The 13,747-nt window shown below is 42.5% G+C and overlaps 1 protein-coding gene across 1 annotated transcript in view; it reads left to right on the forward strand.

Moving 5' to 3' along the window:
- Positions 1–13,747, forward strand: part of CLVS1 (clavesin 1) — an 88,617-nt gene that overhangs the window by 56,063 nt on the left and 18,807 nt on the right. The window contains exon 3 of the mRNA XM_059480337.1: positions 12,798–12,908. Within this exon, the coding sequence (XP_059336320.1) occupies positions 12,798–12,908 (111 nt within the window). The remainder of the gene's footprint in view (positions 1–12,797; positions 12,909–13,747) is intronic.

Raw genomic sequence — 13,747 nt, forward strand, 5'->3', positions numbered from 1 at the left:
AAGCATCTGCAAAGCATCCAGTAATACTATTAGATTCTCACTAACACTTGCAGACAAGCATTGGCCTTGATTGTAATCTCCAAATGTTTTTCAAATTTCTGGATATTCAGACAAAATATTTTACTTCCTTCCAGAAATAACCTGGCTCTACTGGAGAGCTGTCCAGTGAGCAGCATAATGAACACTCTTTACTAAGCTCCGGTATCTTTCTGTGCCAGTTATAGATTTCAGTAATGGGGAGGTTTTAATTGAGTTGATGGACGTAAGTGGGATTAATATGCATTGCACATGTGCAACACTCTGTAGCAGGTAATAGGGAATGCAGCTTTTCTGATAACTTCTCTTCACCTGGCACATTTCTAATAACAAGGAAATCCTTCATTCTTGGAGCAACCATTCAATGTAGTGAGTTAGTGGTATAGATTTTCTTCTGGTCTGAACAGGTTATCTTCTTTTGTTTATTGCTGTCGTTTATGCTCATAATATGGGTTTTGCAGCAAAGCAGATAATAAATAAGCCTTACCTTCCTGCCCATTTCTATAATAAATTCTGTGGCACATTATAAAGATGATAAAAGCTTCAGCTTTAAATGGAGGCTGTAACCTGAAGCCCTGAGTAACCAGTGATCAGTCAACAGTAAGTGTGGAACGTGACAGGCCAGGAACAGTCTGACAACTTGACATGCACATGTACCTTAACATCTGAAATACCACAGAATCATGGGGTAAGTAAGTTTGAAAGATCAGATCCCACTCATAGCTTAAAGCAGGGCAAACTTTGAAATTAGAAGTAAGCGCTACCACTTCAAACAAAACCTCTGCTATTTACTAGAGGGACAATACATGCCACTGTGACAAAAATCTTGCAATGACACCAAGTAATTTGCAAATTTGCACTGGCACCCTGTGTTCGGAGTTTAATAAGGAGGACTTGCTGCTGCCTACAATTACGTGAGAAGAGTTCTTGATGGGAAGCCTTCAAAAAAGAAGGTACAGACAGGCTGTCCAGTACCTACCTAGCAAATTTAATGACCTCCAGTGATATGAGAGAGGATATTCCAGTCTCTGCACACCTTCCTGTGAACGGCAGTTTTAGAAAATTCAGAGAAATTTTTTCCCTGCTCTTGGCCCTGAAAAAAATAATCAGAGCAAATTTTTAAGGAGTAGAACCAGAGTGTTAAGGAATCATGAGCTTGCATGATGCTGTGGTGCCTGAAACACAATTTAGAATAACTTTTGGAGAAGGCAGGGCAAGCACTACTCAGGCAGTAATCTTTGCAGGTAACTCTCAGACTGCTCCTGTTAGGGTCTGTAGTGTGAGCAGATAATATATAGGATGCCAAAGGGCTGAACAGTGACCTGGTACAACGTCCACAGTTTGATATCCATGCTTGGGTAATGATGCTGGAAAGACAGGAACTGCACTCATTAATGCTCTGCTTTTCTTACACCTACACAGACATCAGAAGTTTTTTTGCACCTACACAGACATCACCATTTTTCTACTGCTCTCTTTTAAAGCTGTTTTGAAGTCAGAGTTAAGGTGGCAGTAAAGCCAGGTAGTGAGGAATAAAAAGTGTGAACTGAAGGGAGGATGTGTTGTGGAAATGAAAGGGCCATTGCAGAGAGTATAAGCATGTATTTTGTGTAGCAAAGAGTACAAAGTTTAGGTGACATTTAATGCTGCCAAACTGACAAAAGTCCTGATTCTGAGTGATTACGCAATGAGCTGCACTGACTGCTGCCTAACATTGCTTTAGGTGGTGAACACAGCACAAAAAGAACATCCAAATGGCAAAGTCACGCACTTAGGAAAGGAAAAATCTGAGTATCAAAGCGCAGCTTCAGGGGGCCCTGACTACACCAGTGCTTTACCACATCTCTGGTAAAACCACCGCAGAGAGAGCTCTACCTCCCACCTGTGGGTGGGGGCTGCAGCCTCCCTCTCTGTTGGGAGAACATACCTAATGAACTCCAAGAAGTTTGACTGATCATAGCTTTTAAGGCAAGAGGCTGTGACTAATTGGCCTATGAAACAGCCTCCACACTTCCTTGACTGACTTTGGACACAGACTTACACAGATTTGCAAATTCTCTCTGCGTCATTAAATCCACTTGTGCCAGGAAAACCTTTTTTGAAAGATTGGGTCCATGCTCCAAAACTCTAAGATTTAAATCTCCAGACTCCAATAATCATAGAAATACTTTAAAGTGCAGAAAACAATATTTTTCTCTCTAAGGCCATGGAGAAACTGTCATCCCACCCCCAGCCTTCAACACTGTTCCTATAAAAATATGTCTGGCTCTCTGTTGAAATTTTTGGGCCCAAAATGTGTAACTACAGCAAAGTTGCAACAAGTCAGACAATCAGGCAATCTTAGCTATTAGCAATGCCTGCTTTTATAACCACAGGGGAAAAACATCAGTGAAAAATATCAGTTCTTTGTGCTGCACAGTGCAAGGCTCTTCACTAAGAAAATGGTCTTCATGACAGGTTTCTTAAACACGTTGTTGAAAACGCCATGAAACTTGAATTGCAGTCTGATATTGTAAAAATCGCTTTCCTAAAAATATCTTTTCCACAATGTATCTTTAAGTCTTTCCACATATATTTTTGACACTACTCGTATTTTTTATTATCAAAACTTATTCCAAGGACATTAAATTATGGTCAGGTTTCTCTTTACCAAGGCACTGCTCTGTTATTAAAAAAATACAGAGAGAAAGAGATCACAAAAGGGCAGACACAAAGAGATTATGTTTTATTGCAGACCTGACACATTGGTCTGCTTCTGTTAAATCAGTCTGGTGACTATGTGGGACTTTGTGAAATACAAATCCACAAAACAATTTTCCCTTCAGCATGAAAGGATAAGATAGCAAAGCAATCTCACTCGGAGACTGGACAAGGACAGAGACTGAATCACACAAAAAATAAGAGGATGGGGATTTTTCCCTTAGGCTTCTCTTGGTCTGAAGAATAAGAGGCTGTATATGAGGCAAAGGTGATGCTGCTATCAGGTGTTTATCCGAGGCAGTGTGAGCTGCCTCATATTGCACCCACCAAGGGCTGGGTCTCCCCCAGTGTGCAGGCACTTGGCAATTTCACTCCCTTTAAAACAGATTAGCTCATGGGGTTTGCTCTCAGATGCATACACTCATATTCACACACTCCTGTTGAAAGAGAATAAAAAATGGAAAATATATCTTCACCCTGGGACACTTATTGCTATGGGACATTTATCAAAGCTGACAGGGACCAAAAAACTTGCTTTAAAAAGGGGTTGTGCAAGTGCTAGATGAAGGGAAACCTTGAATTTTAAAATGAGATTTCTGTCTCAAACAAATTAGAGTAAAATATAAAATTCTTAGTGTAATAAGACAGGTATCTAGCTCTTGTTTAACAGATAGCTCTGAGAAAATGAGTACCAAGAGCCTGTGATACCTGCAAGGGCTTGTACGGAGGAGTCAACACAAAGGATTATTTTAACTTACTGCTAGATGCAAAGATATTTACCAGAAAAGGAATAATTTCCATCAAATACTTTGTTTCAGTCCATCAACAATTGCCAATAAGAAAATTGTTTGATCATTTTCTTCTGACCATGCTAGGGTATAATCTCATCACAATGATGGTTTATAATCTCCTTTCCATGCTGCTTTTAAGATGATTCCATGCATTGTTCAAGCCAGGCAAGATCAGACTTCTGTTCAGCAGCAAATAAGTTGCCTAACACTATAAATAACAAAATCTCCTTTCCTCCATCATCAGCTTTCAATCACAACACAAGTGTAATGCGACTTTAGGAGTTCTGTTTAATACCTTGGTGCTTCCATGGGCAAAGATGAAAAGCTTCTCTGCAAAGTCAATAGGTCTCCTGAGAAGCAATGCAAGTACCACAAGACCCTTTTAATTGCTTTTCTTTGGCTGACTTTAACTAATGCTGTGGGCATTTGTCTTCACCATGGCAGTTTGGCCTGTGCTCAGGAACCATTATTTCAATAGACAGCAAGTGTATATACATATATATGTGCACGTGTGTGTGTGTGTGTGTGTGTGTGTGTGTATATATATATATATATACATGCAAGTGACAGTGTGAAAAAAAAATAGAATAAATATTTTACAAAGACCGTGTAGAAAATCTCAGCAAAACAATGCATATCTAAAGAGTCAATCTCTGTACGGGGGTTTTTGTTTAAAATCTCAGTACTGGACAAGAAGAAATAAGGCATAAATGCTGTATATTATGCTTTTCATTAATGACTTTGCATGCACTCAATTAATTCTTTTCAAGAGCTTTTTAAATGCTGCTGAATTTGCCTCAGTGCCATCTACTTTGCCCTAACTCCTTCACTCCCTGTGCTTTCAATCACAGTGTCCTACAGATCTACTGCCCTTCAGGATCAGTCCAAGGCCTGTCTATGGAAATAGAAATAGCTAGGAAAGAGCTTCAAATAAGATCAGCTAAAGCAAATGGCGGTGTTCTTTACTATTGTGGTTAATGGCATTAATTAATTTTATCTAAAGCTTAACTCTAAGAAATTACTTTTAAAAAAGCCCTATTCTCTCTATTCTTTTTCAAAAAGTATATATTAAAAATAGAGTGTGTTTTGGGTCAAATTTTCAATGCCAAACTTCCAACCCCAGCGCTCCTGAGTAGTTTCTTTTCCAGGTGCTAGGGAATTAGGATGCTCCCTCATTAAAGGTCTCTTAATGCTGGCTGTTACTTTCTTTGGTGGAGGTGCTCATTCTGCTGGTGGGCATTTTACTTTAGAATGCCCTGCACTAAAATCTTATTAAAATAAAAGCTAAAATTTTAGCTCAAAATAAGACACCTACTTATTTACTACACCCCCAAAACTGAGAGCAGCTCACACCCAGAAATGCCCACCAACAGCTCAAGTGGAGATAAAACACACCACTTTATCTCCTGGTGCCGGGCAGAAAGGACTGAGGGAGGTCACTTCTCTCAGTAACCCGAATCTTGCACAGGGACTTTATTGCCACAATGATTTAGAATGAGCAGCCAAAGCTCAGGGGTCACACTCAGCCCAGGGCTTGGTGTGTAACACATCCCTGCTGAGCTGTGCTCGCCCAGCAGGTCTGCAGGCCAGGCTTGCTCTGTGCCCAGCACGTTTTGCCATTTCTAATTAAGCCCCAAACTGCTTTCAGCTTTGATGATCTTCCTGCTGCTTTTTCCTTCCCCCACAACTAATTTCAGACGTTCACATTCAGTGAGATACAGGAATAGAAGCAACTCAGCTTGCAGTCGCCCTGCCTGAGGAAAGCTGAATATAAACAGGTTTCTACACTTTACACCAGAAATCAGGACACCGGGGACAATGCAGCCTGGTTTGCTGGAGCTGGCTGCAAAGATCATACCAACTTCCTAAACTAACTCTGAAAAATAGCCTCCAGCCAATTCATGTCCCTTCCTAAGCTGCCTGTGACCCAAACTACCCCTGCTTAGCTTAGTGGGTGACTGTCACTCTTCTTGTTCCACCAGAAGCATCCTGATCTGGCCTCACCTAATATGACCTAATCTAGAGCAATCTGCAGCACCCCAGTTGCACACGTGCATGAGCTACTTCCAAATTAGTGTCTCAGTGCTCTGGATTTTACTTTTTAATCACATTTGAATTCCTCTCTTCCCTGTGAACCTCCTAAACCAAGCCCCTGAATGAACCTGCTGTTTCTCTATTAACATAATTTATTCATCTATTTTGTTGTTGTTGTTTCTGGAGGGAGCCTTACTCTCTAACTTTAGTGTATAAAAGAGGGGTACATGCCAAGCAAAAAAGTAGCACCAGGACATGGTGTCAATCCAACAGAGTTACTGCTTCTGGAAAATTTTCTGTTACTAAATTATTCTGAGCTGGTTCACAAAAGGGTTTCTTGCAAAAAGGTAGTGAAGAAATCCCCCTTTTGCCCCAAGGTTACAACTTATTTTGTTAGACCAGATGACATGACAGCATGATTCTATCAGGACAAATCAAAGTTTACTGAGCAAATCTGTGTTCTATAACCTGATTTATTGGTGCCATCTGCCAATACCCATGAACAGATGCTCTGTAGGACCTCACTAGTGTGCAATAAAGACTGGAAGAAACCCACCGCAAATGACTGAATTTTTAAAGTTACTGAGTGTAGCAGGAGAGATAACAAACATAATGTAAAAATGCCTTGGAGAATGTATCCCAGTGTTCATTTTGCAGTTCTGGTTCTCTGACAGAAGTACTTCAGAGCATCTTCATCTATATATGTGGATATGAGATGCAAAAATAAACCAAGAACTCACAATTTCCCATGATTTTGCTCCAGTCCTTTGCTATTATGTGCTTCAAAGTAAAGAGAGCATTTTGGTGGGAGCAGTTACAGTCACAGCTTACCCAAAATCAATGAATTCTTCATGATTGCAAGAGTTCTTTTTATGGTTATATTCAAGCAGGTCAGGATTGCTATCCTGCTATCCCTAATGTCTTTCTTTTTACTGTTTTCCCCCTGCTCTGCAGCAATTTTCAAGCCCCGTGTACTCTGAGGGCATGCCAAGGTAGAAGCAAGCGATTTGCAGTTATTGCCACCGGCAACATTAATTTTGCATTCCCATCTCTTCAAAAACACAGGGGAGCAAAAAGAGATAAGAGAAAGACAAGCAACTTGTCGGGTGGAGATTGGAAACGTGCCTGGGATCAGTGGAGGCACTGCAGAGGGTGAGGGAGAGCAGCCCCAGCTCCCGCAGCCCCAGGGAACACCTGTAGAGGTGCAGGAGGAGACCAGCCCTAGTGAGTGTCCTCATGGCCCTGGTCCTGCCAAACTAAGGATCCATCTCTTAGGGGCTGCATTGAAATTAGAAGCTGAAATTGTAGCAATGGAAGGACGCTTTCCCTTCCTGCCCAGCATGCCCTGTTCAACAGCCCACTCTGTCCATACCAAGGGCATCACACGGAATTCATTCAAACATGCTCAGGAGCAGGTTGTTGATGGACACAAGCTATCCAATATCTGACAAAGTTGTAAAATCAGTGACTTTCAACAACTGTCACTCTTTCAGAGGCTGAATTTGGATCTGAAGCTGAAGAGCTGAAGAGTAGAAATCCTCCTTCCCTTATTGCGCCAATTCATTAAAATCACACACTCATGAAAATTCTCCATAGAGAAAATACCCCTGAACTATTAATAAAATCTTCCTGAACTATTAATACCATCACTGGGAGCTTTAATCCACCTTGGAAACTGATTATGTAAGTGGACAAGCCTGAATATGCTGTTTTTATCCTCAGTTTACATGACATTTCACTTTAAACAGTTTTGTTTGTGACTGATATCTTCCTGAATCTGGGGGCAATTATTTTCTTTCCAGGGGAATTTGGATGTGTAGTGAACTGTCAAGTATAGTTGAGATAGAAGTTCACTGGGATGTGTGCTTGGTTTTCTGATTAGAAAGGGTAAAAGTTACGAAAGCACTTTAAAAATGCTTATTTCTCAAAATTCAGACACTCTGTAACCTAGAAATATGCTGTAATATGGATTTTGAGCTCAAGTCTTTGGTCTATGATGTCAATTCATGTAGTTTGAAAGGAATGACCTTGAGCATCAGGCTGGATTCATTCCTATTTTTCATATTCCAAAGATGGGTTTGTGTTCCCGACACACTTTGGTGTGAGGAGCTACTGGAAAATCATGTTGGTTTTTAGCTTCCAGGCAGTTCCAAACAACACCAGAATAAAAGGTTTCTGATGCATACTCATGCCAAAAGAAATAGGTGTTTTCATGGCAAGAACAGGCAGAAAGAAAGAACAATTTTCTCTAATCGACCTCATAGCTTCCAAGCACCCCTCCTAAGCTATTAAATGGAATATTATGTACCAAAGGTTTTCCAGGCTCAGTTCAAGAATTTTTCTTGAACAGGAGGTCTGAGCAGAGATGGGAAATGATGATCCCCATAACATTTTGCTCTGACCTGCAAGCTTGGAGACCCTTCTTCTATCTGAAATGAAAGATGTATTGAAGCCTGCATGGGTTTGGGGGGTCTGTTGCAGCTCCACTGTGTTCATTACTTTATCTTTAGGCATGATAAAGAGGACAATAACTGAAAACAGCAAAGAAGCAAATATATAAAGCAAAACAAAGACAAATCAGGCAAAAGAATAGGCCCATCAGTGGCCCCAGTTTCATTAAATCAACTCAGACTCCGTTTGGACTATTTTCTTTCTCTCACTTTGCCTATGTTGCTTTGGGAAGGCGCCCCTGCAGCATTGATAGATATATTCCTTGTTTTAGATCATTTTAAGTCCCAGTGAAGAAGGCCTGGTCTGACTGGGGAGTGAGCCAGCTGTCCAAGAAGATATCTGAGGTTCTTTCACTGAAGTGTGGATTGGATGAGTGTACAATGAGGTGGATTGAGAACTGGCTCTAGGGCAGATCCCAGAGGGCCATAATCAGAATCACAGGGTCAGGTTGGGGTCCTGTCACTAGTGGTGTCCCACAAGGTTCAGTTTAACTTATTCATCAATGACTCTAATGAAGGGGCAGATGCCACCTCAGCAAGTGCAATGGGGCAAGAAGGAACGGATAAAAACTGATGCAAGTTCCACCTAAACATGCAGAAGAACTTCTTTCCTGTGCTCCAGGGTGAGAACTGAACAGATTGCCCAGAGGGATTGTAGAGTCTCCCTCACTGGAGATACTCAAGGATCATCTGGACACAGTCCTGTGCCATGTGCTCTGGGATGACCCTGCTGGAGCAGGGAGTTTGGGCCTGATGGCTGTGGTCCCTTCCAGCCTGATCCATTTTGTAATTCTGTGATTCTTTGCTATTGCTAAGGAGCTGGTTAGCTTGATTAGGACTGGATTGGATGTATTTATCTACTCTGTAATTTCATGGCTGAGCAACGTGCTAATGTGTTCAACCTTGTTTTCAGAAGAGAAGACAGTAGTGCCCAAAAATAATCAGAACAATTAATGTGTGCTATGTTTCATTTATAGCATTGGAATAAAACCCAGGTATATCCTCAGATTGGGTATTTTTGACAAGGAATCAGGTTAAGAAAAGGCTCCATGATCCCCGAGTCCATTTCACAGTAGACTCCAAAAAATGTACCTCATTATAAAATACACCTTCCCAAGGAATCACAAGACATGAGAAATCAAAAGAGAATTCCTAAAAGCAAAAGCTCTCCAGCAGAAAATCAATTTCAGCTACTTTCACCTCGCCCCAGGGAAAGCAGAAGAGACACTAAGTGGGGTGTGGGAAATGTCTCATACATCTTCCTGGAACTGCACAAGGCAGACCTCCAGACAGGAGCTTTACTTTCCAAGACAGCTCTGCTCTAATTAGGGACTTCTACAAAATTAGTATGTTGCAGTTCTAAACAGTTCTGGATGATTCCCATATCAAATTTCTTTGGGTTTGGTTTTTTTTTTCCTTAAAAAAAAGTCTTTGTCCTTGTGCTAATTGACAGCCTTACAAAAGCAGGTGGACTGAGGGATGAAGGTCAAATTGAACTTAATGTGCTTAATAGGGCAAGGAACAAAGTTTAGAAGAAAGTTACACACAAAAAATGTTCTTTGTTGGTTTTGGTTTTTTGGGGGGGGGGTTGTTTTATTGGGGTTTTTTTTCTGACTGTCATGCTTCCTTTTCAAGGGTCTTTGTGCACTTTTGGGTGTACCTTCAAAATTAAAAGAAAGCAATTGCCTTTAAATAAAATTAATAAAAGTGATATATTAAGGGCTTTTCTATAACACAGACGTGTGAGATAGAAGTTAGCTTATAGACTCAACAATCTATGTTGGGTGAACATAAAATTAATGTTCTATATAGGAAAGTGCATCCTGCTCCTTTTTTCTAGAGGCAGACTGCTAGCTTAAAGCTCTGGCTGGTACCTATAATTCTCAGTATTTGGGCCATTCTGAATATTGTTAAAGCTGGTCAACATGTCCTAAAAAATACATGTTCCCCCTTGAAAATGAAGACAGACTGATGTTTCTCACTAAAAATGATTAATATAATTTGTGCATTCCAGCAGGAAGGCAAAAAACCTTTCCTTTTCAGGTCAGTATAAATCTCTGTGTCTTAAAGTTATTCCCCTGCTTCCAATATTTAATTTCTTTACTTTCCTGTGGTTCAGGCTCAGATTGGACTTTCTACACTGACATTAGCTGCCACAGTACAGCCTGAGAACAGCTGTGACAATTTACTTCCAAAGAGCAAAGGTGTCAGAAACTTCTTCCTTATAGATACAGCTTGTGGGATGGCAGCCAGCTTGAAAAATATAGAATTATAATAAATAAATAAAGAAAGAAAGGCAAATATGGAACTTCCCAGTTTGTCTTAGGTTTGTTTTTTTTTTTTTTTTAGAATAATCTGTGAAAAGCTCCAAATCTTAAAAGCTTCATTCCCATGTGTGAGGAAGGCAACTGAATTTGTGAATTTTGCATGAGATGGGCATTTTATGGCTCTGGTCTGCTATAAAACACAATTTTAGGTTATCACATGGTAGAAAATCACTTTGGGCTTCACACTTCTGTCAGTCCATGTGTTTTGCTAGCTGGGCTCAGACTCTGCAGCAGATTCTCAGCAGTCAGTTGAAGCCACTGCAACATGCAGCACTGCAGCACTTTATCTCAGTCAGATCTGCATCCTAAACTCCCATGAAATGCAGTGGAAATACACTCTATTGAAAATGAACACCCCAACAGGACATATGTCATCCTTAAAGAGAATTACAGAATCATAGAATTACTGAAGAGAATCATAGGCTTGGAAAGGATCTTAAAAATCACCTAGTTCCAATCCCTCTGCCATGGCAGGGATGCTGCTCATTAAATCACATTGCTCAGGATCCATTAAACCCAGCCTTGACCACTTTCAGGGATGGAGCATCCACAATTTCTCTGTTCCAGTTCCTCAGCGCCCTCTAAGAAAAGAATTGCTTCCTAACATCTAATCTAAACCAGTCTTCTTTTAGTTTAAAACCTTGTCCTATCACTATCTTCCCAGATAAGAAGTCTCTCTCCCTCCTTGCAGCCTCCCTAAGGCACTGGAAGGCTGCAATGAGGTCTCCCCAGAGCCTTCCCTTCCCCAGGCTGAACAACCCCAGCTCCCTCAGCCTGTTCTTGTAGGAAAGGTGCTCTATTCCTCTGATCAGCTTTTTGGCCCTCCTCTGGACTCATTCTAGCAGGTTGACATCTTTCATGGGCTAAGGACCCCAGACCAGGTGGGGTCTCAAAAGCTCAATTCATCATTTACTGGAGTTTAAAACGGGATCACCTGTGATGTTACACTGCTTGTCCTCCTGTGTGCTGGCCTGATTACCCCATAGTCCTTCACAGAACATCCAATATGCAGATTTGTAATGATTTCAGATCTACTGACCTGTCTGAGGTGGAAATGGCTTATTTCACTGTATAGCAAAAGAAAAAGATATCACTTAATGCCTGAGGCTGCTCACAAACATTACTCTAGTATGGTTTTAGATGTCAGCCAGGGCAAACCACAGCTAGAGAGTGTGGAGAGTCCTGATGATGTGCCCTGGGTTGCAGGAGGTGCTGCATGCATACATATTGCTAAATCTGGGGGAAAAATTGACCTTGAAGCAGCAGAGAAGCTCAGCAGAGCAGGTGTATAAGGGGATTTTTTCATATCATCTCACAAATCCACCCTGTATTCTCACCAGCTGTGCTCAATCTCTGATGCTCGGGAGGAAGGCGAGAGAAAGCCCCAGGACACCCTGTGCTAATTGTGGGGGGAAGGAACCTGCCTGAGTCCCAGAGCCAAAGCCCTGAAGGAGGAGACCTGATTATACTCTACTTTTCCTGCTGAGCTGCAGGGGTTAGGAGCACACACACAGGATGAGGACGGCTTCATCAGAATCTCCCTTCACAGCGGAGAGACAGGCTGCTCTCCTCCCCTTGCGAGCGTATTTGCACACAGCCGCAGCGGTTGTCCCATTATTTATGCCGTGAAAAAAAATAAAAAAAATCCTAGCCTCTTCCTTGACTGGCGTTTGTTGGGTAAGCTCGTAGGTGCAAAACACCCTTCGCAATGTGCAATAACCTGTAAAGAGAGGCCAGCAGCCACCTCCCCTTGTCCTGGGCGTGGCGGGCTGTTGGAGGATGCTGCGGGATGCTGTGCGAGCGCCGCTCCAGCGGGACGCTCCCTGCATCTCAATGATGCCCGGGCTGTTCGTGCCGAGCCGGGCAGCGGCTCCCGCAGTTTCCATGGCGCTGCCATGGTGCGCTCTCCCCACACCTTCCCTTATCAGCATTTCCCACCCATCCTCCTCCCTGTAGCACGCTGCTTGCTCACCCCGAAAGGTCAGCCATTGTAATGATGATTTCAGCAGGGGGAGGCAGGGAGGCCGAGGGGTGAAAAGGTGAGCTCTGAGCAGCGCTGTGCGTGGGAACCGGGGGCTTGCCTTGCGCTCTACAATGAGAAATTAGAGAGCTTCCCCTCGTCACCCCCCTCTCACTTCCCAGGCCGGCCGAGTCAGATGCCCTGACGGAGTTAAAAAATGTTCGTGAGAAGTGGCTGGAGACCCGACTTTAAATCTTCAGCATCTCCTCGGCAATTGATGTGCCAGTGTGTGCAGGGGCGAAGGGACTGCCTCTGTCCGCAGAGGAAACTGATACAAACGCTTACAGGCATCTTTTTTGTTTCTCCATTTTCCTCCTGCCCCCTCCCAGTGCTCGTTTGCAGATGGAAAGAGACAGATTTTTCCTCCGACTTTTATCCAATTGACTGCCAGAGTAAAGCACTGCATCTCTTAACTGCCTTCCTTTCTTTCTTTCTATAGGACAGCTTTCCTGCACGTTTTGGAGGAGTCCATTTTGTCAATCAGCCCTGGTACATCCATGCCCTGTACACGCTAATCAAACCATTCCTCAAAGACAAGACAAGGAAAAGGGTAACTAGATTGGAGTGGGGGTGGGGAGGAACCTGCAGACCTGGATTTTCTGAGTAGCTGCCTGTTTTCTTTTCTAGTTGGTTTTTTTTCCCCTCTCCATTTTCCATGTGGTATAAGAGAATTGCTGCTGTTATTAAAAATTAGAGTTTGGAATGGTCTGGATTGAATTAATAACTCAGCCAGGGACCAGAAATTTATCACTAACAAAGCATGGATACATTTCACTGGGACATGCTCAGGGATAGAGAGAACTGGCAATGTAGAGGGACTATCAGGCCTGGCTGAAGTTGCTTGCAAGCAAGGGAAAATTCAGTTCAACTCTTTTTGTAGGAGTAAAAATTCATATTACATTCCTTCAGCAGGGTGACAGTTTTCACATGGTGGTAACTCACTTGCTTCCACCAAAAGTACCCATGCCTGAAGCTGTTTGCTCACACTGCAGAAGAGGCAGATCCTCTCCACTGAAACCCAAGTGAATTGGGGGTTCTGCAGTCATCCTAGCCATTTGCTCTCTGCATTCTGTCAAACAACAGCTAAATAATCCCCCAGAATCCACCCTGAGGTGGGTCTGACTAGGCAAGAAAAGGGTAGGACCCACCTGAAAGCAAAGAGGGATTAGAGAACCAAGTGTCGCTGAAGCAGCACCGAGTGGTGACACAGCCTGATACCCCCCCTGGAAGTGTCTGTACAGGGCTAGTGGCACCCTCAGATGCTGAAGTCCTGCTCTTTATGCCTGCTTTTAGTAAGCTCCACTGTCACCCTTTTCTTCTCACTGCTCTTCATGTAAGCGTCTATCCTCTTACAGTAGCAATAATCAGTCATAATTCCTGACTTCTGCT

Source organism: Ammospiza nelsoni, chromosome 1 (assembly GCF_027579445.1).
Source record: "Ammospiza nelsoni isolate bAmmNel1 chromosome 1, bAmmNel1.pri, whole genome shotgun sequence".
Taxonomy (NCBI): domain Eukaryota; kingdom Metazoa; phylum Chordata; class Aves; order Passeriformes; family Passerellidae; genus Ammospiza; species Ammospiza nelsoni.